Below are 23700 nucleotides of genomic sequence, written 5' to 3'. Positions count from 1 at the left end.
GTGGGATCCCCGTGGCTGTGGGATCCCCGTGGCGGTGGGATCCCCGTGGCAGTGGGATCCCCGTGGCGGTGGGATCCCCGTGGCTGTGGGGTGACTCTTGGTTTCTCTTCCAGCCCGCACGCTCGCTCCCTGCTACTCCGCCGACCTGCGCCCGGCCTCGGGGAGCCTGGTGTCGGCCGTGGGCTGCACCGTGCTGCTGACGGCCCCCGCGCTGCGGGGCAGCAGGGCGGTGTCCTGGGAGTACAGAGCGGGCACGGAGGAGGGGGTCATCCTCAGCTATGCCCACAACCGCCCCTCCATCATGTCCCGGCTCTACGAGAACCGCACGACGTTCAACGAGTCGAACCTGTCGCTGCAGGTGGTGCTGCAGAGCGGGGACAGCCGCCTCTACCGCCTCCGGTCCCAGGAGGAGGCCACGGCCTGGTTCCATCTGCACGTCGTGGGTGAGTGGTGCCGTGGCCAGCCCTCCTGCTTGGCTGGGAGCCGGGACTGCCGCGGGTTTGAGCGCTGACGCTGCCTCTGCCTCTCCCAGCACCGCTGTCCAAGCCAGAGATCGTGGGCAACTCCTCGGTGAAGGCAGGAGGCAACACCAAACTGGTCTGCAACGTGCTGCAAGGGAAGGCAGACTCCTACTGGTGGAAGAAAAACGGGCAGCTGCTCCTGGGAAGTGAGCGCATCCAGTTTGTGGAGAACACCACGCTCTGCATCCTGCGGGCATCCATCAGCGACAGCGGCTACTACACGTGCGTGGTGAGCAACGCCGTGAGCCAGAACGAGACCTCCTTCCTGCTGCATGTCCACCGTGAGTGCCCCGGGGAGCAGCCGGGAGACAGCCCCAGTGAAGGGGTCCTCCCTCCCTGCCCGTGCTGAGCAGGGTGTGGGAGGGTTAAGCTCAGGTTAAATTCACTCTGGTGCAGAGGCTCTGGGTTCTCCCCCTTGCAGACTCTGCCAACGTGGTGCTGCCCGTGGTCCTGGCCTGTGTCATCATCGGCTCGCTCGCAGGTGGGTGCTGGGCTGGGCAGGTGGGTGCTGGGGTGACTCTTTGCCCTGTTTCTGGCTGATGGGTGCCATGGCAGGTGCTGTGGCCACAAGAGATGGGTGAGAGGGTCCAGTGTTGCACATCCCTGCCAGGACCTGGCTTTCCCACCCTGGCATCCCGTGGGCAGGGACTGGGCTGTGTCACAGCTGCTGTTTCCAGCAGGGTGTCCCCAGTCCAAGGAGGTCATGCTGGCCTCCGTTGTCCTCTTTGGCCTTCCCTTGTCTCCCTCCTCCCAGACATGAGCGGGAAAGTCGTGAGAACCCCTCCTGCATGTCCAGGACAGGCAGGAGATGATATTTGACTGTTCTGGTCTGAGTCAGCACCCACAAAATCCAAGGGAATGTCAGACATCCCTTCTATGATGACAGCACCGAGCTCCCACCATGCTCTGAGGGTTTTCTGCCCTCAGCAGGGAAAGGTGCCTCCAGTCTTGCTTTTCCTCCTTTTTTGGAGCTGGAGAGTGTGTTTTCCATCCCATCCCATCCCATCCCAAATCCCTGGCAAAGTGAGGATTTGAATTCTCAGATTGCCAACTGCAAAAAAATCCAAGACCCAGCCAAGCCTGGAGGTGGATGTGGATGGAGCAGGAGGTTCTCCCTGGGGGTTGTGGGTGTGTTTTTGTATTGCACAAAGATTTCAGATTTTTCCTGGGAAAGCCTCCGGGCGCTGGGGAGGTGCTGGAAAAGCTCCTGGCCGTGCTCCTGCTGTTGTCATTCTGTCACACTCCCCTTGCCCTGGGGACACAGGTCACACGTGGCCAGAGCTGGTGGCTGGTCCCCTCCCCAGCTGTTGGGGTGGGAGCTGTGGGGCAGTGTGGGGTGAGCAAATCCCAATCCTGTCTTGGGGAGGGCTGATGGGCTCCTGGACTGAGGTTTCCCAGCTGGAAAAGGCATCTCCAGGGCCTTTAATGGAGAGGATGATGATGATGATGATGATGGGGCTCTGAGCAGCCTGGTCTAGTGGAAGGTGTTCGTGCCCATGGCAGGGAGTTGGAACAGGATGGGCTTTAAAGGTCCCTCCAACCCAAACAGTTGTGGGATTCTGGGATTCTCTGATGCTGCTGCTTTGTCTCCAGGTATCTTCGTCTGGTGTCAGAGAAGGGAGGACGAGTGTGACAACTGTTGGTAAGATGCCTCCAGCCCCCTCTTGGGGGGGCCCCCTTGCTCCAGCCAAAATTTACTCCCTGCAAGCCCAAATTTATCCTTGGCTGGATCCGAGTGAGCTGGAACAGTGGGAGAGCTCGGGGTGCTGTCCCAGCCTCTTTGGGAAGAGGCTGCTCTCCCACCCTGGAGGCTCAAAGGATTTGCTGTCCCCTCTATTTAACCCCTCCTGGGATTTCCTCTGGAAATATTCTCGATTCCTCCCCCAGAGCCTGACATGTGTGGTTATCTTGGCTCTGAATAACGGGTGGGCTTTTGAATACTCTGGAGATTTCTGGGAAGTGAGTGATTCCTGAGATTTTCTCAGAAATTGCTCCCTCCTTGTGACCACAAACACACTCAGGCTGTTCACTGGAGCTCCCTGGAGGCTGAGGACAAGGATGTGAGTCCCTCAGGATGGAAAACCCATCCCATGTGGTGGCAGGTTGCAAGCAGGAGAGCTCTCAGGTGTCTTGTGCAGCCAAATCCCAGGGAACTCCACCCAGGGATAAACTGGCCAAGGTAGCTCCTGGAATTTGGAGTAGGGCAGAGGTCCAGACCTGCCGGTGCTGCCACTGCCAGCGTGGGACACTCGGAGCTGGCTGAGGCTGTGGAGGGGTCCGAATGCCCAGGACATGGCTCATGTGGGGCCTCTCTTCTCCTTGCAGGTAGAGCTGGCTCAGCCCTGCTGTTGCCCTTCCCTAATGATGGATACAGCTGGGAGTGCCAGGTATCCCAGCTCAGCCTCTCCTGGACTCCCCTCTGAAGTGTTCAAGCTGCCAGAACCTGCAGATATTGTTTTGGAAAACACTGGTTTGGACTATTTCTATGTTGTCCTGCTCTTCCTGTTGTGCATCCCTGGAGAGGGATGTACCTGCTCCTCCCTCCATCCTCCCGGCTCCCTCCAGAGCCCTGCACAGGCTCATGGCTCTGGAAAGAGCCACTGTCCCTGCTGGGCAAATCCACAGTCCCGGGAGCCAGCCCTGCCTCCCGGTGTCCTGCCGTGCCAGGGGGTTGCCAGGGGGCTCGGGGGCTGAGGCTCTGGGCATCCTGCTCCGTGTGGCCCTCGGAGGGAGGAGAAAGGGCAGGACTGCGCTGTGTGTGCGTCCAGGCGGGAGCGGGGCAGCGGGAGCTGGCAGGGAATGGGGAGCAGCAAAGGAGTTCAGGGTTTGAAGGCAGATCCCAAGGAAATCCCTGCAGCCGGCTGAGGGTAGGGATGCTCCCGAGCCCATCTCCTCCGGCCCTGGGCTCTGCAGCATCTGGGGGTATCCCTGGGGACATCCCCTTCTCTTCCCAGCACAAGGAGTGCTGGTGCCAGCTCGTCCTTCCCGTTTGCTGCTCCTGCAGGTGACATCAGCCTTGGCCTGGTTGGATACCGGGAGCCCTGCTCCTGTCCCCTGCTGTCCCCTCCCTCCCCGTGCTGCTTCTGCAGGGCTCTCCTGGGCGGTGCTGTGAGGGGAGGCAGAGCAGGCATCTCCCACCTGCAGAGAACTGGATGCTCCCCCGGGGTGCTGGACCTCACTGTTGGTCACCCCGGGACATTTGCACCCCCTTTTTAGTCTGAGGGGGAAATCCCAGCTCCAGGGCCCACCCTGAGCCGGTCCCCAGCGCCTCTGGAGCAGGCTGGGGAACCTCTCCAAGGCCAACTGGAAAATTGTGGGAGAGGATATTCAGGGGCTGTTAGCAAGGGGCCATCTCAGCCTGGGGTTTCATGGAGCCATTGGAGGAAGCAGAGGAGTTTGGGTGGAGTAGATGAGATTCCGACCCCACTGGAAGCTGCAGGACAGGTTGTCGTGTTCTCTGTTGCATGTGAGGGTGTAAAACGTAGCCACACGTTTTACAAGGAAACCTTTCCTAAGTTGCGGAGTTGTCTGTGAGTTGTTGTGGAGACTTTGTGGTTTGTTGATGGCTGTTGCTGCTAATAAAGTGTGTGTTATCCCAGAGGGTGTTGCTGTGGTGTGTAGGGGTGGGAAATGCCCCTCGGGGTGGCAGTGGGATGGGAATCAGCCCCTGCTGGGTTGTGGCTGGTGGCAGCCCCGGGAATGCTGGATTTATCCCCGTGTCCGGCTCTGGGACAGGATCCATTGCTCTTGAGGACAGCATTTGTTCCCTTTGTGGGGTTCCTGCCTCCCATCCCCTCCCTCCCCTGCTCCAGTGGTGGTGACAGCCTGAGGGCCTCAGCTGGGGTTAAAAACAGCCCAGCAGCCCTGCTCCAAATGCGGCTGAGGGTATTTTTAACCTGCCCCCATTCCCTGAGTCACAGGAGCCTGGCAGCCGCCCTGGCAGTGCCCAGGGAGGAGCTGCCTCCCAAGGAGCTGGGTCGGGCCTCACCCAGGGCTCACCCAGGGGGGATATTTGGGGAGGTTTGGGGTTCATCTGGGGGCCTTTGGGTGCAGGGTTGTGCTCAGCAGCTGTTTGGGGTTGGAAAAGCTCCCCTGGGCTGCAGGAAGTGCGTTGGTGTGTTGTGTCAGCCAGGAACAACAGCCCCTGGCACAAGCTGGGCACGAGTTTTATCCTGCCCTGACTGAATAAATCCCAGAGTGTGCCGGATGCCCTGGGCTGGGCCCGAGGAAGAGCTTGACAGCATCCACCTCCTCCCATCCCAGTTTTTGTCCTTCCTCCACCTTTACTAGTGGTAAAGCCAGGATGTATTTCAAGTTACTACAGGGTTACACCCAGAAAAGTATTTCATGCTATCCCAGGTGTATCTTACACAAACAGCTCAGCCACCCGCTCCAGGAGCAGCGCAAATCCGTGCTGGAAAAAGCCTCCCTCTGTGGATGATCCATGTTGGGATCCAGGGTCAGGGCACTCCTGGTGGGTCTCCCTCTCACTTAACTCCTGACACACACTGCATTCTCATCCGGGTTTTTGGAGAGCAGTCCAAACTGTGGAAAACAGGATTTCTCCCCATTTTCTTGATCCAAGAAGCCCAGGAGCTGTGATGTTCCTACACAAGGATGGGAGGATGTGGGGGGATGAGATATGAATGTGATGCTGTCGGTTCAGGCAGGAAAATCCAAGGACGAAGACAAGAAAAAATATAAATAAGGTGGATAAGGATTAAATAATAATATGGATAAGGAATAGTGGATAAAAGGGATAAGGATCCACATTCCTGCTGGCCACGAGGAGCAAGACTTCCCCAGCCCCAGTGCACAGGCAGGACCTTGTGGGGAGCACCCAAATCCTGGCCCCATACTAAAGGGGACAGGCAGCAGATGGATTTAGGGGAAGAGCACCCCAAAACATGCCTTGAAATATCTGCCCGGGGAGCCGTGGAAGGAGGGGGAGGGTGCCTTGGGTTATCCACAAACATTAAATAAAGATAAACCAGTGAAACTCCTGCAGCTGCTGCTAAAGGGGCTTCAGGCCTTGGTTTTCTGGAGAAAGGAAGGGGAAATGTGCATTTGGCCTCCCCTGGGTCTGTTTTAATTAAAAAAAAAGGCAGAATCAGGTTAATTTCATGGACATTTATTACGAGGATCATAGAGGAACCAAAACTGAGAGCCCTGAGCCCACTCAACCTGGGGAAAGGCTTGGGCTGGCTCAGCCAAGAGAGAACCAGCCCGATGGATCAGCTGGGAATGGGGTCGTTGGTGCCTGGCTGGGACATTTCGAAGGAGCTGGAAGGAAGAGGAGGGGGGACAGGCTGAGCATCAAAATCCTTCCCTGGGAGGGTGGGCAGGCCCTGGCACAGGGTGCCCAGAGCAGCTGGGGCTGCCCCTGGATCCCTGGCAGTGCCCAAGGCCAGGCTGGACATTGGGGCTGGGAGCAGCCTGGGACAGTGGGAGGTGTCCCTGCCCAGGGCAGGGGGTGGAACTGGATAATCTTAGAGTTCCCTTTCCACTCAAACCATTCTGTTAATCCATGAATCCAGGAGGAATTAAGGCTTGAAAGCTTCGGGCTGAGGTTGTAAGGGGGAGCTTTGAGTGGGGTCTCAAGGGCCTTGCTGGATGGGGACCCCACCAGAGTGTCCCCCTGAACCCAGCATGAACCCAGGGGCTGCCAGGCAGTGCTGGGCTGAATCTTCCTCGGGGTCTGGGTCTTACACCAAAAGGGTGGTTTCTGTGTCCTGCCTCTTTCACTTCAAGATGTACAAATTCATGTGGAAAATAGGGATTTATGTGGAAAATAGGGATTTATGTGGAAAATAGGAACAAAGGATCTACCTGACTTTGTCCGTCCAACAGACGTCACGGTCCTTCCGCCAGCCCTGCGTGGTGTGATCTGTGAAGGACAAATCTGTTCCAGATCAGGAGAAGGTGTGAGAGGCACCAAGGACGGGGTGCTGTGCTTGGGGTACCGGGGGAGGGAAACGGTCAGTGAGGCCCATTGGCCATGAGGGCTTCCAAAAGCCAAATAAAGCACTTCAAAATGATTCCTGCTGGATAGTGTGGGGACCCGGAGGCATTGGGAAGAGGATGAAGGAGCAGACTTACAGCAGAGGCCGATGGCGAGGAGCGGGAGGGCCGACACGGCCGCCGTGCTGACCACCAGGATGGTCACGTTCATGAACTCGGCGCATCCTTCTTCTGCTGCCAGAGAAAACAGGAGCCAGCACAGAGCAGGGGGAGGGGAAGGAGGAAGGTGAGTTACCACCATGAAAACACACACACACAAAATAGAAAATAAAATAGATGGAGGATGTTGAAACTGAATTTCGCTCCTGCCAAGATTTCACTTCCCCGAAAATCCCGGTTTGTTGGGTTGGTTTTTTGACGTTCATCTCCAACAGCCAAATTGAAGGGACGTGGGGATGAAACGAGCTGTGGCCTCGGGGCAGCCCCTGGGGGATCTCTGCTCACCGTGGCGGTGGTAGATGTTCTTGATGAGGAAGGTGGTGGTCAGCACCACGGTCACCACGGCCCCCGGCGCGGCGTAGCCCATGGTGCGCTGTGCTGCAGAGGGAGACGGGAAAAGGGATGTGGAGGAGCGTCCCAGGGTGCGGGTGGGGGGCTGGCCTCACCCAGGCTCTGCTGTGGGATCCACCAGCCTGAGTCAGCACAGGAGTTCTCATTTTAAAAAGTCAGGGATGATGTTTGGGGCAGAGTAACCCCCCTTGGACCAGTTTGGGCCATCCTTGGTGGAGCTGCTCACCCTTTTTGCTCTTCAGATGGTTGAAATCCGTGGGCTGGAAAATGACGGTGGTGGCCACCAGGAAGGTGACCACGGTGAGGTAGCTCAGGGCGATCTCGGGCAGGATGACAGCAACAGAAGGGCCTGAAAGACAACGGGGCGAGGCAGAGACCCCGATGTTACACTGCCACCCCCATCATCACCTGGTAACCCCGCGCTACATCCCTCCCCACCCTCCTCTGACTCCCAGCCTTTCCTTGCAAGCGGCCTCTCCATTCTCTGGTCATTTTACTGTCCTTGGGACTCATCCTGGGAACAGGCTCGGGGAAAAGGGGAATAACTGCATCAATTGTCCAGGGGGTGCGTAATGCACGTGGTGGCGCAGGCTCCCCCCGACCTGGAGATCACACCTGGAGATCACACCTGGATCACGAATTGCTCTGCAGGGGTCAATCACCCCACACTCCACGGCCTGACTCCCCTGTCCCCCCTGCCTCCCTCTCTGGGCCCCACCGGACTCTGCATCTCCCACGGGGTCTGTCCCCCCTCCCTCCAGACCGCCCCGCAGCCCCTCTGACCTTCCTGCCACATCCAGAGGATGCCGGCGGTGCCATCCAGGATGCAGGCGATGCACACCAACCCGCAGGTGTAGGAGCTGAGCCACCTCCAGAGCTCCCCCCCTAAAACCCAGGGCAGAGCGGGTGAGCGCTGTGACCTCCGGGAACCCCGTGCCAGCCACCAGCCCCTCCTCAGGGTGGGGCGCACCCCGTGCCCACCCCGGTGCTGTGGGGTATCCCAGGACCTGGGGGTTCCCGCAGCAACGCTCTTTGCTCTCCCCCACCAGACAAGGGAAAGGGGGTCCCGCTGCCCCCAACTCACTTATCCTGAGCTTTTCGGACTGGCAAACGGGAATAATTAATCCCCAGGCCGAGACAACAGCGAAGACCACAGCGACCACCGCAATCCTCAGGGTGTCCTTCAGGAGACGGGAGAGACCTGGGAAAGAGCGACCCCGAGGGACAGGACACGGGACATCAGCAGGACCAGCGCCACCGGCTCTGGTGGCCGCAGGCATCCTCCATCACCTCAGGGATGCTCCGTTTATCTCCCAGCTGGTGGCCAAATACCCTTCATGAAATGTCCAGCCTGGGGTGGGTGCTCCCCACAGGCTTCCCGGCCGCCCTCCCACCCGTGTCCTGCTCACATCACCTTGGCCAAGGGCCATCATTTTGGAGCTGCTCCCAGAGGGAACGGCCGATCTCCTGCCAAGGACTGTGCCTGGGTGGGATCAGGGACTGGGAATGGCTGCGGATCATCCCACGATGGGCAGCTCCTGTCCACAGCGTGTGGGCACCACCCCCCGGGGAAGGAGGCTGAGGGAGGGGATGGAACCCCTGAGGCATCCCCAGGGAAGGGTGGGGGGCAGGAGGAGCAGTGGGAGGTGAGACCTTCAATGGTGACGTTCAGGGAGCTCTCCTGCCAGCTTATCCCGTTGCTGGCGTTGCAGGAGTAGGAGCCGCAGTCGGACCTCTGGGCTGGCCTCAGGTACAGAACGCTGCGGCTGCCGGAGAGCTGGGAAACTCTGGCTGGGGGAAGCGGCTGCCCATCCTTCTTCCAGGTGATGTTGTCCACTCTGCCCTCTGCCACCTCACAGACAATCTTGCCAGTGGCCCGAGCCAGGAGAGCGCTGGTCCAGAGCTGAGGGCGGGACACGGACCCTGGAAAGGGAACAGAGGCCCCAGCACTTCTCTCAGACACAGAACCACAAAATCGTTTGGGGTGTGAGGGACCTTAAAGCTCATCCCATGCCACTCCTGCCCTGGGCAGGGACACCTTCCCCTATCCCAGGCTGCTCCAAGCCCCAATGTCCAGCCTGGCCTTGGGCACTGCCAGGGATCCAGGGGCAGCCACAGCTTCTCTGGGCACCCTGTGCCAGTGAACGTGACCTGGAGCATCCCTGATGGGCCCGTGGGCTGCAACTGCCACCACAGCATTTCCCTGGGGAAGTCCATCCTGCTGCTGCACTTTGCAGGACTGGTTTTTTTCCAGTTGAATCACTGCTTTTAATGGATGTGGGTAAATACGGAGCGTTTCGAAATGCGTCAGGAAATGAGAAAATAGCAGGGAAGGCAGCAGATCCCACTTGGATTGCGTGTGGTTGGAGGGAGAGGTGGGTGGTGAAGGGCTGCGGTGGCATTATGGCCATGGAGCGATCAGTGAGAGGCTGGATAAGCCGGAGCAAATGAAGGGAATTGCTGGGAGCAGTGCTGAGGAGGGACTTCTGGGCCCTTTCAAGTGCCTCTTATCTCTGTGGTGGCAGCTGGCGCCTGCAGAGGGCAAGGGGGACAGCCTGGGCTGAGGGGTGGTGGCTTCTCCAGAAACCTCAGCTCCGCTGGCTCTGCCAGGTGACCCCTGGCAAAGGGCTCGGGGGAGGAACCCTGCAGGTGGCAGAGTCACAGCAGCCCACCAGTCCCTCCCTTACCCCGCTGGTCCCTCCGTGCTCCCACCAGTTCTTCCATCCTGTTACTAGTCCCTCCATCGTCCCTCCCATCAGTCCCTCCAGCCCTGCACTGAAGTGTGGAAAATGGGAGGGGATTGCCTTTCCAGGATGGAACTTGTCCCTCTGTCCCAGCCAGGCCCTTGGAAAGTCTCACTGGGCAGCACATCCAGATCTGCTCCCCTAGGACAGGTTGGGAACCTCTTTCCAGGGTCTCCACACAGGACAGGTGCAAACACGCTCAGGACTGGCCCATCAGCCCTGGCTCAAATCCCTTCTCCAACCCCCCTGGTCTGGCTCCTGCTCCCTGTGCAAATTCTGCTTGGATCCATCGCCCCACTCCTCCCTCCCAGCCCCAGCACTCACGGAGGACTTCCAGCTGGATTTCCCGGCTCTTCCTGTCTCCTGTGCTGACAGTCACTCTGTAGGTGCCACTGTCGCTTTCCTGGACATCCTCCAGCGTGAGTGATCCATTGGATGGATGGAAAGCGGCTCGTCCTGCGTAGGGGGCGTGGATGACGGGGGGGTGAGCCCCGCCACGGTGCTGCAGGATGGTGTGGGAGCTGCTGCCACTGCGGAATTCCCACTGCATGGAATCGCTGTGGGTGACGTTGTCCAGCCCAGGGAGCAGCACGGAGGATCCCACCGCAGCCGTGGCTCTCTGCTGGGGAGGTTCCGCTGCCTCCAGAGCCGGAGGGAACGGCACCAGCAGCCCTGGAGGGAGGAGAGGGGTGGGGATGGGGCTGGGAGAAACTGCTCCAGGGAAAGGTGTCCCTTTGGTGGAATGAGCTTCTCCTACCTGGGTTTTTGTCATACTGACCTGATATCCAGGGCTCATTCCCAATGCATAGAGCCCTGGAATGGTTTGGGTTGGAAGGGAACTCAAAGCCCATCTCATTCCAACTCTGCCACCCACAGTGACACCTTCCCCTAGACCAGGCTGCTCCAAGCCCTGTTCAGCCTGCCTTTGAACACTGCCAGGGGTGGGACAGCCACAAAATTCCTGGTCTTGTTTGGGGCTGAATGTGTCCACATGCTCCCAGCAGTGCAGGATGCAGCCATCTTCCCGAAATTTCTGGGCTTGTCACGACTGGGGCTCTAAGAGCTGCTCAAGGACTTTAGGAGGAGCTGCTGTGGGGGGGTCACAGCTCCCAGAGCCCCATCCCCAGTAAAGAGGATTCCAGGAAAGAGGAGAGGGGCAGGAAGGGGCAGAGGGAGGGGGAGAGCTCCCAGCTCCTGTGGCTCTGGAGCCGGGCAGGGTGGCCCAGGGATCCTCACAGGCTGTGTTTGCTCTCGGCCCTGTCTCTCAGCTCCTGCCCTGATAAGCACCTGTTCCCCTGCATTCCCACTGCACCTGCCAGGCAAACGGCCCTGGAAACTCCTGCTGCTCCCACATGGAATGGTGCAGCACAGGTGGGAAGGAAAAGAAGTGGGACAATCCAGGTGAATCAAGTTCATCGGGAGATTTTAGTTTCTCTCACTTATAACCTCAAAAGGCAGGTGTTTTCATGCCTGCCTGCCCCCAAAGTGTAGATGTGGAGGAAGAAAATACAATTTAATTACTAAAAAGTCTTTTTCTCTGAAAAATTTCCTTTTTTCTGCTGAGAAAACACTATTTCTAGAGAACAGAACCATGAGCTGAAGGAAAGAGGAAAACACTCAATCTTTTACAGCTGCAATGGCCAAAACTCATCCTACAGACACTGAGAGCTCCCTGACACCATCCCAAAATCAAGCTGTGGGGTACTGGGCTTCCTTTCTATTTTAGATGCTCATCCTGAAAACCTCCGTCCATTTGGATCCAGCACAGGCTGCCCAGAGCAGCTGTGGCTGCTCCATCCCTGGAAATGTCCAAGGCCAGGTTGGGCAGGGCTTGGTACAACCTGGGGGTGGAATGGGATGAGCTGCAAGGTCCTTTTCCACCCAAACCCTCCTGTCATTCCACGGTTTGTGTTTCAAGGCAGCCAGTGCCTATTGAAGGAGCACAGCGAAAATGCTCACACGAGTTTGACTGCAGTAAAGTTTGTGGCTTTAAAAACATCACGTATCTTTACATACATATTTTTGACACAAACACACGTGCTAACACATATCCCTCTGTTTCTGTGTCAGCACACCCATCAGCCCCACCACAAATCTGGCTGCAGCAGACTTTTATCCCCGGAGCTGTGCCTGGCTCTTCCTCCTCCTCTCCCCCTGGACAAACGCACCTTTGCCTTCCACGTTAAGCCTTTTACCCACCTAAAGAGTCTGGCCCAGAGCTCCCCACGCTCGGCTCCGAAGGGGTTTGGAAGAGGCGAGGACCCGGCGTGGAGCCCCGGGGCCGGCCCCGGCTCCCAGCCCAGCCCGGGGCCACCTTACCTGCGAGGAGCACCCAGGCGGTGCCCAGCAGCTCGGCGGGACGGCACAGCAGCATCTGCCAAGGGAGCACGGCCCCAAATCGCCCCGATCTCAAATATCCCCTTGAAAACCCACGCCGTGCTGAGAGCCGCAGGTGCGGCTGTACCGTGGGGGCTGAGCCCTGGGATGGATTCCCGGTGCCGCGGGTATTCCCAGCCTGTTCTCCTGCCGATGGCTCCCCTCCCTCGGCGCCGATTCCCCTCCCAGAGCCCCTCCCGGCAGCAGCGGCAGCTCCCGCTGTCCCCGCGCCGGCCGCTCCCCGGCTGGGAAGGAGCTGCCGCTGGCTCCGGCACCGCGCCGGGATCGATCGGCGGCTCCGGCGGCACCGCTCACCTTTGGCCCGGGGGTCCGGCGACACCTTTTGGTGGAAAATACCCTGTCTGTGGGCAAACCATTCTCTTTTTTGTACAAGCTTTTATTAATATCGTTGTGATTATGGCGATTCCTTCAGTAAATTGTGACTCCAACTCAGAATCTCTCCTAGTGTTTTTCCTCCACTACGGAAAGGGGGTGGCTGGACGGGGCTTAATTTTCCTGCTGAGTTTTAAAATCGGCACAGCTGGCTCTGCTCCGAGGAGAATCCAGGCTCCTGCCGGGATCCAGGGCCGCCAGTGGGAGCAGCATCTCCCAGGGCAGCTCACCAGGCACCACCTGCCCAGCCTCGGCTCAGAAATCCCTCTGAGCCCTGCCGACTCCCCGAGGCTCACTGGGGATGGGAAGCACTGGGAACACTGAGACTGGGAGCATCAGGGAGCTCACCCCACAGCCAGAGCAGATTCCAGGAGTGCCCTGGCGCCGGGATCTCTACATTCAGTGTTTGGATTGAACAAAGGCAGCAGGTTTAGCACTGTGCACCTGCCCTGAGGACACGGAGCACCTCACACAGCACAGCCAGGGGGAGCGGGCCCAGCCCTGCCTTGGGGTCTGGTCAGAGCAGAGGGAACACCCCAAAATATAGGGCAGAATGAAAAATTCTGTAACAGCACGATTTGCTTTTGCTCCTTACCCCGTGGCCCTTCAGTGTGTCACATCTCAGTTTACTTCATCAGCTCCCAGGAGCTGAAAGGCACCTCTGAGTTAGACTCAGAGTAGGAGAATTTTGGGGAAAAAATACACCCAAAGAGTGAGGTTTGTGCAGCAGAGAGTGTGATGGTGACCTAAGGCCGATTCCTTAAGAAAGGATGGAAGAGGAGGCACGGAGGGAAGTTTGTCAGAAGCCCTGTGGCTGCTGAGCGTTGCCCTCAACACAAGTGCAGTGCAACAGGCAGAGGGAACTGCAGCACAGCAGGACTGGAAGCCAAGGAAAAGTGGGAATTCCATCCCTCACCTAACATGGTCACCTCTGCTTCCCAACATGCAGATCTTGCTGCTTTCCCTTTCCCTTTTCTCTAACCTAAACCTTCTCAGAAATGCCCAAAGTACACCAGGATCTCTCCAGGCAGCTTGGCTTGGATCAGTGATAAGAGACAAGACCCCCGAGATTTCCATTTTGCTCTCCTAAAAGTCCCCAAAAACTGGCAGCTGAAAAAAAGGCCAAACAGGGAATAATGCAAAGCTTCCAGATCCTGAAGGCACATGCTTGGAGGAGCACTTCCTGAGGAGGGATTAACCCAGCTGAGCCACCCTGGCTGTGAGCACGGACAGCAAGAGCTGCCTGTGCTCAAAGGCAGAGCGTGGTCCCAAAAAATGGTCCCACAACCTTTGGTTTCCCCCTCTCCTGAGCAAACCCTGGGAGCTGCTTGGGGAGGGTGGAAGTGTCTGAGGTATTGCAGTGTCTTTGTGGTGCTGAGGCACCGGCACAGAGGGCCTGGAGTGTCTGGGGGGCACCAGCTCAGCCGGCCTGGCACGGAGCGGGGCTGGGGGCTCCTGCCTCTCCCAGGGGTGGGACTGGGGGGCTCCTGCCTCTCCCAGGGGTGGGACTGGGGGCTGCCCGGCTCCCTGGAGGGCTGAGCTAGGCCTGCAGCCCCAGCAGGCGGGCGGTGTTCAGCACGTCGTCCCTCGTCAGGTAACAGCCGCAGAGCTGCCGGTACCCCGTGAACGCTTCCCGGCCGTGCAGGACACGCCAGTTATCCACAAACAGGGCCTGCAGGGAAGGGAAAAGGGCATCAGGAGGAGAGAAATCACAGCAGGCAGGGCCAGGAGCCTCTGGCAGGCAGGTCCTGGGGATCCCTGAAGACTGGAAAAGCAGGTAAGGGTGTGCCACAGTGGGCATGAGCCTCCTGTTCCACACTGGCACTGGTGAGGCTACAGCCAGCTGCTCATGGCACCCAGCACAGCTCTTTCTGGAGCCAGCCCAGAAACACATTTTGGGGTTTCTTTGCTTTTCTACTGGAGAGGAGATAGTTCACCAGCAATAGACAGTGGCCATCTTGTCACTGAATCCCAGAATGCTTGGGTAGGAAGGAACCTTAAAGCCCATCTTGTTCTACCCCCTGCCATGGGCAGGGACAGACACCTTTCACTGCTGCTTCAAGCCCCATCCAACCTGGGTTTGAACACTTCCAGGCATGGGGCAGCCCTGACCTCCTGCCTCTGCAGTGTCACCTACCCATGCAAGGGCTCAAATAAAACCTCAGAACTGTAATTTCTTCTGGAAGAAGTGAAAGCCTGAACATTTAGTGTTCCAGCCTCTCTGCTCCTGAGGATTCTCATTTCAGAGGCTGGAAACTGGGACTAACTTTCCTCGGAGGCAGAGCTTGAACTAAACATCTCTGCCCCACCTGGAAGCTCATGCTGCTTCAGGAAAGAAGGGAAACACACACACAGAGGCACTACTGTAACTTCAGAGCACCCAGAAAGAGGAAAACTGCTGGATCTGGCAGTGCCCAGACACTGGCACACCCACAGAGCACCCTGCCTTTCTCCCTGTGCCAAACCCACAGGATTCAGCTCCCAAGTCCCACCCTGGACCAATCCCAGAGGATGCAGCTCCAGGTCCCACCTTGCCTGGCTTCAGCTTGACCCAGAGCTCGTTGTCGGGCCGGCGCAGCTCGGCGGTGAGGGCGCGGTGCGCGTGGTACCAGCGGCGCACCACGTCATGGGGCACCGTGTTGATCACGGCACGGTCGTAGTTGTTGTACCTGCAGGGAGAGCAGAGACAAGAGACTGCCCAACGTGGCTCCAGCTGCTTCCAAGAGAACCTCAGGAGCCCGTGGGATTAGCTGGTATTTAAGGGAGGCTGTGGAGGTGACCAGAGAGGTTGTGCTGCCAGCACAGGACTTTTGGGAACACGGCACTGAGGGCAAGAGGAGTTTACTATCAAGTGTAAACCTGTTCTTCCTGGTTTTCCATGGAAGGACATGGCAAGACTGAGAGCCGTTTAGAATGGAAGTGCAGAGCAGTGCTGGACAACCTCCAGAACTGAGCCAAACTGTAGTTTCAAAAATCAGCCCAAGATCCCTTTGGAAGGGCTCACTGTGCTCTCCCTGCTCCCTGCGTGGCAGGAGAGTTTCTAGGGGCTTCTCCAGAGAAGGGCTGAATTCTTCTGCATCTCGAATGGAATGGGATGAGGGCTTGGAGCTGAAGGGAGAATGCCAGGAGTGAAAAATCAAAGCTCAGCACCGACACCCATCTCTGTATCAGCGGTGCTGACGCTTCCTCTAAAGCGGGAGGAACACAGGGTGCTCTGTGGTTTCACCCCTGCTCCTCAAAGACACACTTGCTTTTAGTCCATGGGATGTCCTGGAAAACCACCCCCACAAGGTGCTCTCCTCCCCAGAGGCCTCCTGGGCGTTACCTGATGAGGTAAAGCTCGTTGTTCCAGGGGTACACGTTGAGCACCGGCCCCACTCCGATCATGTGGTTGTGGCAGCCGCCCACGCTCTCCACGTACTCGTGCTTGAGGGGCACCTTGGCGAGCAGCTCAAAGTGCTCCGGGGCCCGGCGCAGCACCTGCTCGGCCGCGTGGAACCCGTCCACCAGCAGCGTCCGCCCGCCCGTGCCCTCGTGCTTCAGGCAGTGGAACACCTGGATGCTGCATGGAGACACAATCCAAGAGGAACGACCATGGCTGCCTGTCCCTGGGCAGAAGGTGCTCCCCAAGGACACGGCCAGGTGTGGGTGGATGCACCACCTGCACCTGCTGCTTCTCCGGACCCAATCCCACGCGTTTTGCTGGGTGAGGAGGCAGCAAACTGCCTGTGCTGCTTCCCAAACCCAGTGACACGAGTCTGGGAGACCTCAGGAGCTGCAGGATGAAGCCCATGTCAGCCAAAATCCAAACCCAGAGAGGCTGTGGCTGCCCCATCCTTGGAAGTGTCCAAGGACAGGCTGGATGGGGCTTTGAGCAACCTGGGATAGTGGAAGGTGTCCCCTGCACGGGGTGGGACTGGATGGGCTTTAACACAAACCAATCTGGGATTCTGTGATCAGACAGGCCCCAGAACTGCTGCAGTACATCCCATCAGGAGCTCTGGAGACAAGGACATTGTGCTGGCATTGCTGTGGCTCTCTCCTGCTCCTGCCCCCCGTGTCTGGGCAGCAGCAGCAGCAGCAGCAGCAGCAGCAGCAGCAGCAGCAGCAGCAGCAGCAGCAGCAGCTCGTACCCGCAGGGCTCCTGGAAGTAGGTGGTGTCCGTGTGCCGATCCAGGGCCAGCTTGGTGTAGGCTGTGTCTCCCCGGGAGAAGTCAGAGGTGAAGTACCACATCCTGCCATAGATGGTCTCCCTGGAACACAGACGGGCACTTATCACGGATCAGTGTCTGGGTAAGGCACAGCCTCCCCTGAACTTGAGTTATTCCCCTCTGTCCCATGCACAGAGTCATTAAAGCAACTTCACAAAATTCACATTGTCAGGGATGGTGCTTCTAATCCCTCTTCTGGTGTTCGACTTCTCTTTTTCCTCCCCAAAAGGCTGCTGGTGACGAGTCTTCCTCTCCACAAATGCTAATGTTTCCACACCAACCATCATCCCCAGTCATGGAAGTGACACGAGGAGCTGCCTGAGTGCAGCCAGCCCTTACCTGTATCCACACAGGGCTGCCCAATAATTCCATTCCTTCTTCCCAGAACCCTGCTTTCACTACCTCCCCCTGCCAGCAAGAACAGCAGGGAAGGGACAGCAGGCAAGGCCAAACAGCACTCGGGGGCTACAGGGGGAGGGTGCCTGGAGACAAAAGCTGGCTGGATATTCCCCGGAGCCCCTTGTTTCTATGTCATTAACAGGAATCCCTTCTTTTCCAATGGGCCCAGGCAAATCAAACTTTCTACAGCTTGGATAAGGCCCCAAACTCAGCCCCTGGCCTGCCATGCTGGTCACAAACACAAAGCCAGCACAAACTCCTCTCATTGCTTTTATTTAGCAAGAGCTCCAACTTGTTTTTGATCTCCCTGGCTCCCAGGGCCAGGCTGCCCTCACGACCCCTCAAGTCATAACAGGAAATGTCTCTCCTTGCAAAGCTCTGCTCTTCCCAGACAGCCACTTCCTTCAGCCCCTCCCCTCTGCACAGTCCCACTATCACAAAAGTCATTGGATGCTCTGGGGCAGCTCCATAACTGAGTGACTCCCAGCTCTCCCATAAAGCAGATCCCACAGTGGGATCCTCCATCCCAGGTGAAGTGGAGCAGCCAGAGGCTGTAGAAGACCCAGAGCATTTGTCTGCAAACCAGGCTGTGGCACAGAAAACACAGGGTAAGGAGGCAGCAGCTTTCCAAACAAAAAGAGAACAAGCCTACCCTTCCCAGGATAGCCCAGATACCTGATGATGCTGATCCTCTCTGCCAAGATTTCCGTGTCCTCCTTGGTGGGAGTGACATTCTCCACAAAAGCAATCCCATACAACAAGAAATTCTGCAGGAATTCCTTCAGCCCCTCGTCTGTCTCCAGGAAGCTCCGGCAGTCGACGGAGGGGACCTGGGCTTGCCGGTAGATCTCAGCATTCCAGAGGATCCGGGGGTGCATGACCTGCTGCTTCTGCCCCTCGTAGCTGTTCCTCACCAGCCACTCCAGCCCGTACCGTGTCACGTGTCCGTCCGGCCCTGGCACAGGGGCAAGGGCAGAGTCACCAAATGCCACTGACCAGCCTGAAATCGTGGCACCCGTCAGCCCAGGACAGGCCTCACCCTTGTCACCTGTCTGGGGATGGGCTCTTTGCACCCTGCTGTCACCCAAAATAGCATCTGTAAGGGCACGAGTCCTAAAGGTGTTGCCACTGCTGCCACAACTCCAAATTCAGGGCGGCTACAACTCCCTCCCAGTTTGGGGTGGCTGCAACAGCTCCATCTAAATTCAGGGCAGCTGCTGCAACCCCCTCCAAATTCCCAGCCAACCATCCGCAGTGGTTTTGGCTTTTGCTGACAGGACTCCAAGGACAATCAAAGCTCTGATGTCAAGCCCTCAAGTAAAGGCAAGCTCCAACAAAAGGAAGAAAGCAGCTGGGAAAGTGAGGAGAAAGGATGGAAAATGGGCATCGTGAGCAGGGCTGACAGCTGCTCACACAGGCCAAGGAAGGAAAGAGAACCAACCGTGCCATGCCCCATCTGTTCACCACCTGCACTGCTGGGGGAGCTTGACCAAACCAGACACTGCACACACACAGAAAGGGCTGGGGGAGGAAAACCACATCAATTTGATGCTGAGCTGTGTTCACAGCGAGAGCAGCGTTTAAAGCCTGCTCACAGCTCAGTCTCTTCCCAGACAGGCAGATTCCGGATAAAGCTGCCCTCTCCCAGCACAGAGGGATCCAGCTCCCTCCACAACAGGAGGTGCTCAGGACTCACAGGTGAGGAAGAGCGTGGTCTCGTCCACCCGCACGGCCTGGGGCCGGATGGCCAGGTCCACGCTGGCCGTGTCCAGGCTGCGCTGGTTGGTCTTGGCGTTGTAGCAGGAGGCAGAGCGGCAGTGGTCCCGCAGCCACACGAAATCCAGGCGCATCAGGGTGCTCCCGTACCTCAGCTCTGCCAGGGATGGGAGCAGAGGATGCTTTGGGGCAACAGGGAGGACAAACAAAGCCAAGAACTGAAGCCCAGTTCCACACCTTATCATCCCAATTACAGGGGATGCAGTGGTACCCCTTGACATAACTTGTCACGTGAGGAAGACCTGGCAGAGGATCTTGTCAAAGGCCTGGCTCCTTTGCTTGGAGCCACTGTGTGAAATGCTGAGCAATTCCCTTTGCTTGCAGGTGACTTGGAGTACTGAGGTCCTGCTGGCCTCAGCTGCCATCAATCTGCACAAGGTGGGGCAGGAGAGGTGGGCACACACCAGAGCTGAGGGGGTCTCTGCCATGGAGAGCCTGAGCATGGCACAGAAAATGGTGCCTGACAGGGCAAAGCTCAGACTTTGTAATCCCTGGATTTGATTACTGATTTAGCACTGCCTCACTTGTCATAGAAGACAAGGCTGCTCCATCCTGCCTTTGGGAATTCCCGAAGGAAACATGAAACAGCCCCAGTGTGCATCCCTCTAACGCAGGCTATTCCAGAAGGAAAACACAAATCATTCCAGGCAACGAGGGCTGGAAACTTTCCCTGCTGTCCCTGGTCAGAGCAGGAACACCCACACCCAGCACACCTACCGAGATGGTCCTGGTGCAGCTGCCAGGCACACCGGGGGGCCGCCGGGGCCGTGGGGCAGCAGCGCACCGGGGCAGCCGGGACGGGCCCGAGGTCCTGGGACAGCCACGGCCAGCGACGTCCGGTGCTCCCACGCTGCCCCCGGAGCAGCCACGCCAGCCTCTGGCACCACATCCTGGCAGTCAGGAGAGAGGGGACAAGGTGACTTGGATGTGATACTCTGTCCTAAACCCCAGCAGGACACAGACCTGAGCAGACACAAAGGAGATGCCAGCAAACTGTGAGGGTGGGCAGGCCCTGGCACAGGGTGCCCAGAGCAGCTGTGGCTGCCCCTGGATCCCTGGCAGTGTCCAAGGCCAGACTGGATGAGGCTTGGAGCACCTGGGATTGTGGAAGGTGTCCCTGCCCATGGCAGGGGGTGGAATGGGATGAGCTTTAAGGCCCCTTCCAACCCAAACCATTCCACAATTCTGTGATTTACCAGGCAAAGCCATTCCAGGAGCTGTGTTCAACACTCTTGTGCAAAACAGTGGCAAAGCCTCATCTCTGAGGGTCTTGTCCCCCCTCCAGCATTCCCAGTTTGAATTCACCATTCCTGGATGGAACTGCAGCAATTGGGGAAGCAAAGTGACCTTGGTTAGGGAAGCAGTAACACAGGAATCCAGTAATTAGGTCAGTTCTAGAAAAAGCAGGCAAAACAATGAGGAGGAGGAAGATCTCTGCTGCTGGTGAAGGACACAGCTGGCATGGAGGAGAAACCACCGTGATTAATTTTAGGATAGAGATCAGAAGACAATTTCTCAGAGGGAAATTTGTAACAACTCTTCAGTGCAAAGAGCAAGGGCAAAAACCTGACAAGTTTTAGGAGATGAAGCCTCAGTCTAAATGCCTGTCATGTTTATGAATTTCTGGGGGCCAGGTCTAAACCCAGCAGGATTTTAACAGCACTTTGAAGTGCACTGAAATGTGGTCTCTCTGGATAAGACACAGGCTCAGAAAGCATTTCTTATCCTAGACTTCTGATTTTCCCTCATTTTCTTATCTGGAGAGTCCAGGCACCGGAGCTCTGGCTGTCCACGCTGCTTCTGCTCTGCAGAGATCTCAAAAGCTGCTGATAACAACCAAATCCACAGAGGTGCCGCACTCCCAGCCAACAGCTTGTTAGGCAGGCATGAAAGAATGCAGACATCTCCAGGGAGAAGAAGTGGGAATGTTTCAGAAGAGAAGGTCTGAGATGGAGGCACACTGACACACTTCAGCCATGGAGCCCTTTCCATGAGGAATTTTCCCAACATCCAACCAAAACCTCCCCTGGCACAGCTTGAGGGTATTTCCTCTTGTCCTGTCCCTTGCTACCTGGGAGAAGAGACCAACTCCCACCTGGCTCCAGCCTCCTTTTCCAAGACATCCATTTCCTGTTCCCGCTCCCCAGCTTTGACAATCTGGGGTAGGAAAAGGAACGAGCCCCATTTGATGCACAAACCTCAGAACCAAGTGAATAAAACCTACAGCTACAAACTCCAGGAGCTGCCCCTGATGCTGATCAGCTTTAAAAGCTTAAAGAAATTATTTAAATGCCTGACCCAACGACTCACAAAGCTTAAGATTATCTGAGAGAGGGAAGTTCTGTCCAGTTCGCCTTTTGGAAAACAGAAGGAATCTTGTTTGCACACACAAACAGGACCCAAAATGCCAGGAAAGGCTCACCCACAAACCCATTTAGCACATGGCCTGTGCCTGGGGCAGCTCCAGCCTTAGTTTGATCTTTCCACACACATTTCTTTTATCTCCTCCTCTCCCAGTATCAAAACTGAGCAGGGAATTAACACAGGTAATGGGAAGTGACCCAGATAGTTAAACCTAATCAGGGACATCTCGTGCTGCTCTTACTGGAAGAAAACACCACAGACAGCTCACTGAGAGCCTTAAATTCAATCTTTCCAAGAGATACTAAAACTAAGAGGCATTAAACCCCCCCAAATCTGTATGATTAGGGAGGATTTACATTTTTTTGTTGTTTCATCAGAGCTAACAGCTGGATGAGCTACGTGAACAGCAAACTCTCTTCCTGCACCTCCTGCTACCTCACCTTTATGCTTTACGCTGTCCAGACACCTGGGCAGCAGTGAAATGAGAGAATTCCAGAGAACATTTCCCTCAGAATTCGAAGAGAAAGGGCAGGAGGGAGAAGACATCAAGTTCTCAGTGCATAAACACACAAGCTGGGTGACACAGGAGCAGGCACAGAACACATAGGATGAAGGAAGAGTGCTGGAGGGAAAAGCAGAAACCTCAACGCTGTCGTGGTTTGAGGAATTCCCATCAGTCTCTGGAGAAAAAGGACAGGAGATGCTGTGGAAGGAGCAGAAAGGAAGGCTGGGTTTCACAGGCCCTGCAGTTTGTCTCACAAGAAACATTTTAAGGAAACAAAACTGGGTTTAACCTCTCTGAGGAAAAGCCACAGTCCCCATTCTGAGCAAAAGAAATGGTGCAAAAATGAGTGACCAAATAGTTTCAGCAACGGGAACATCTAAGAAAGGAGAAACCCCACAAATCTGGAGGCTTTCACCAGCTTTTAGCCAAACCCTCCTGGGCACGGGATGACCCCGCTGCCCTCCCTGCCCTGCTCCAGCACTCCCAGCCTGTTTGTGCAGCTCCTTGGAAAAAAAATTGGGAGTTTTCCATTAAAAACATCTCGAACATTCAGCTGCTCACACTCACATGGCCATTTTTACTTCTGGAAGCACCTGGCTAGAGCCAAGGTTTCTGATCCATACAGGAAGATGTCAGTAGCAAAACAGCTCAAAGTGAGAGAAGAGAATTTGGGTTTTGATGCTCTGGGATCCTTTAACCTGACAGCTCTCCCTGCAGTGAAGGAACACCAAGAAAAAGAGGAATTCTGCAAAGGCTGAGCTGCCCTGAGGGCTCTGCCAGAGCCAGAGGAGCCGAGAGCACAACCCCAGGTGACAAACCAGATCCCCCAGGATGGCAGCACCTCTTGGACAGGACACAGGCAGAGTTTAACAGCCTGAGCTGACTCAGTTAATTACAATTAATTACCACAGAGACAAAAAGCAGACTGGCTGTTCCCTGCTGAGCTCCTGCCCTCACCCTGCAGACAACTCCATCAGATCTCAGCTGTCAGGAACCAGATTCCCCTTCCAGCCCTTCCCCACATGGGATTTCAATGAAATTAAGGAGCTAATAAAGACATCCCAGGCACTGCCAGCTTCACAGCTACTTCATTTTCCTGGAAGCAAAGGGAATTATCTGCTCACCCCATGTTTCACACTGACCACCTGACTCCAGGCCCCATTCCCAGAACCTTATTCCAGCCTCCTGTTTGCATCTCTCCCAAGCAAAGCCTTTCCAGGCCACACAGCTCAACAGAAACAAGTCCCAATTCCTGTTTTTTTCCAGCAAAGCAGCCAGCCCTGGTGGTAGAACCCCCACAGAGGAGTCACTGGAATAAACTCCTATTGCTAAATCACTTGATGCTCTGGGTCCTGCCCGGGCAAAGAGGAGCCAGGCAGCTCTCCCGGGCAGGGAGGGGTTGTGTTTTTCCAGGGAATGAGGGAAAACAGCTCTGCCCACGAGCTGCAGCCTTCCATTCCTTTTCCATGGGATCGTAATCCCTGGGTGAGCCCCGGGCCCGTCGTTACCTGGGACCCTGGAGCTGGGGGATGATGGAGCGAGGCTCCGGCCGGGCCGGGGATGCGGGATGGATCACGGAGCGGCTCTGCCCGAGGGAATTCCGCAGCGTCTGCGCGGCTGCTCCCGGCTCTTCCCTGCTCCTTCCTCCTCCTCCTCCTCCTCCTCCCTGCGCCCACCAGGCCGAAAGCGCCGCTCGGAGCTTCTCCACATCAGCAGCTGCTGCCCGAGGGAACCGGCGTCTCGTTGACCCTTTAAAGAGGAAAAAAAGAAAAAAAACGACGTTGCAAACGGGTCCCTCGCCGAGGGGGCCCAAGCGCAGCCCCCGAGCCCCGGGGCTGCGGGGCACCGCGACCGCCGTGCCCCGCCTCGGCCCCCGACCC

At 56.9% G+C, this 23700-nt stretch overlaps 3 protein-coding genes across 5 annotated transcripts in view; 1 reads left to right on the top strand and 2 right to left on the bottom strand.

Moving 5' to 3' along the window:
* The window catches only part of LOC121670281 (contactin-4-like), a 5699-nt gene extending 1580 nt beyond the window's left edge, over positions 1–4119 (top strand). The window contains exons 2-6 of the mRNA XM_042040243.1: positions 114–443; positions 533–802; positions 943–1002; positions 2115–2163; positions 2847–4119. Of these exons, the coding sequence (XP_041896177.1) occupies positions 114–443; positions 533–802; positions 943–1002; positions 2115–2163; positions 2847–2850 (713 nt within the window). The 3' untranslated portion in view covers positions 2851–4119. The remainder of the gene's footprint in view (positions 1–113; positions 444–532; positions 803–942; positions 1003–2114; positions 2164–2846) is intronic.
* Positions 4120–5631: 1512 nt separating this feature from the next.
* Positions 5632–12466, bottom strand: LOC121670277 (hepatocyte cell adhesion molecule-like). Its single transcript, XM_042040235.1, has 10 exons — positions 12116–12466; positions 10121–10468; positions 8706–8975; positions 8137–8253; positions 7836–7937; positions 7279–7401; positions 6987–7079; positions 6621–6713; positions 6351–6408; positions 5632–5804 (listed from the first exon to the last, which is right to left on the bottom strand). The coding sequence occupies exons 1-10, from the start codon at positions 12168–12170 to the stop codon at positions 5756–5758; spliced, it is 1308 nt and encodes a 435-aa protein (XP_041896169.1). The 5' UTR covers positions 12171–12466; the 3' UTR covers positions 5632–5755.
* An 82-nt stretch (positions 12467–12548) lies between these two features.
* TMLHE (trimethyllysine hydroxylase, epsilon) lies at positions 12549–23690 on the bottom strand. 3 transcript variants are annotated; one of them, XM_042040238.1, is made up of 9 exons: positions 23329–23596; positions 20148–20271; positions 19669–19841; positions 18872–19048; positions 17851–18130; positions 16699–16818; positions 15891–16127; positions 15096–15234; positions 12549–14237 (listed from the first exon to the last, which is right to left on the bottom strand). In XM_042040238.1, exons 3-9 carry the CDS (start codon positions 19838–19840, stop codon positions 14106–14108), a joined length of 1257 nt encoding a protein of 418 aa, XP_041896172.1. In that variant the 5' UTR covers position 19841; positions 20148–20271; positions 23329–23596; the 3' UTR covers positions 12549–14105. The 3 variants fall into 3 exon arrangements, with proteins under 3 accessions (XP_041896172.1, XP_041896170.1, XP_041896173.1); XM_042040236.1 differs by lacking the exon at positions 20148–20271 and having other exon boundaries at positions 23329–23690; XM_042040239.1 differs by lacking the exons at positions 19669–19841; positions 20148–20271.
* Positions 23691–23700: the final 10 nt, after the last annotated feature.

The sequence above is a fragment of the Corvus kubaryi genome, unplaced genomic scaffold, assembly GCF_017639235.1.
Source record: "Corvus kubaryi isolate FWS band 111438036 unplaced genomic scaffold, C.kubaryi_AGA036_p1.0 37395, whole genome shotgun sequence".
Classification (NCBI taxonomy): domain Eukaryota; kingdom Metazoa; phylum Chordata; class Aves; order Passeriformes; family Corvidae; genus Corvus; species Corvus kubaryi.
The sequence above is the reverse complement of the archived record's forward strand: the minus strand, read 5'-3'. Positions and strand labels throughout refer to the sequence as shown.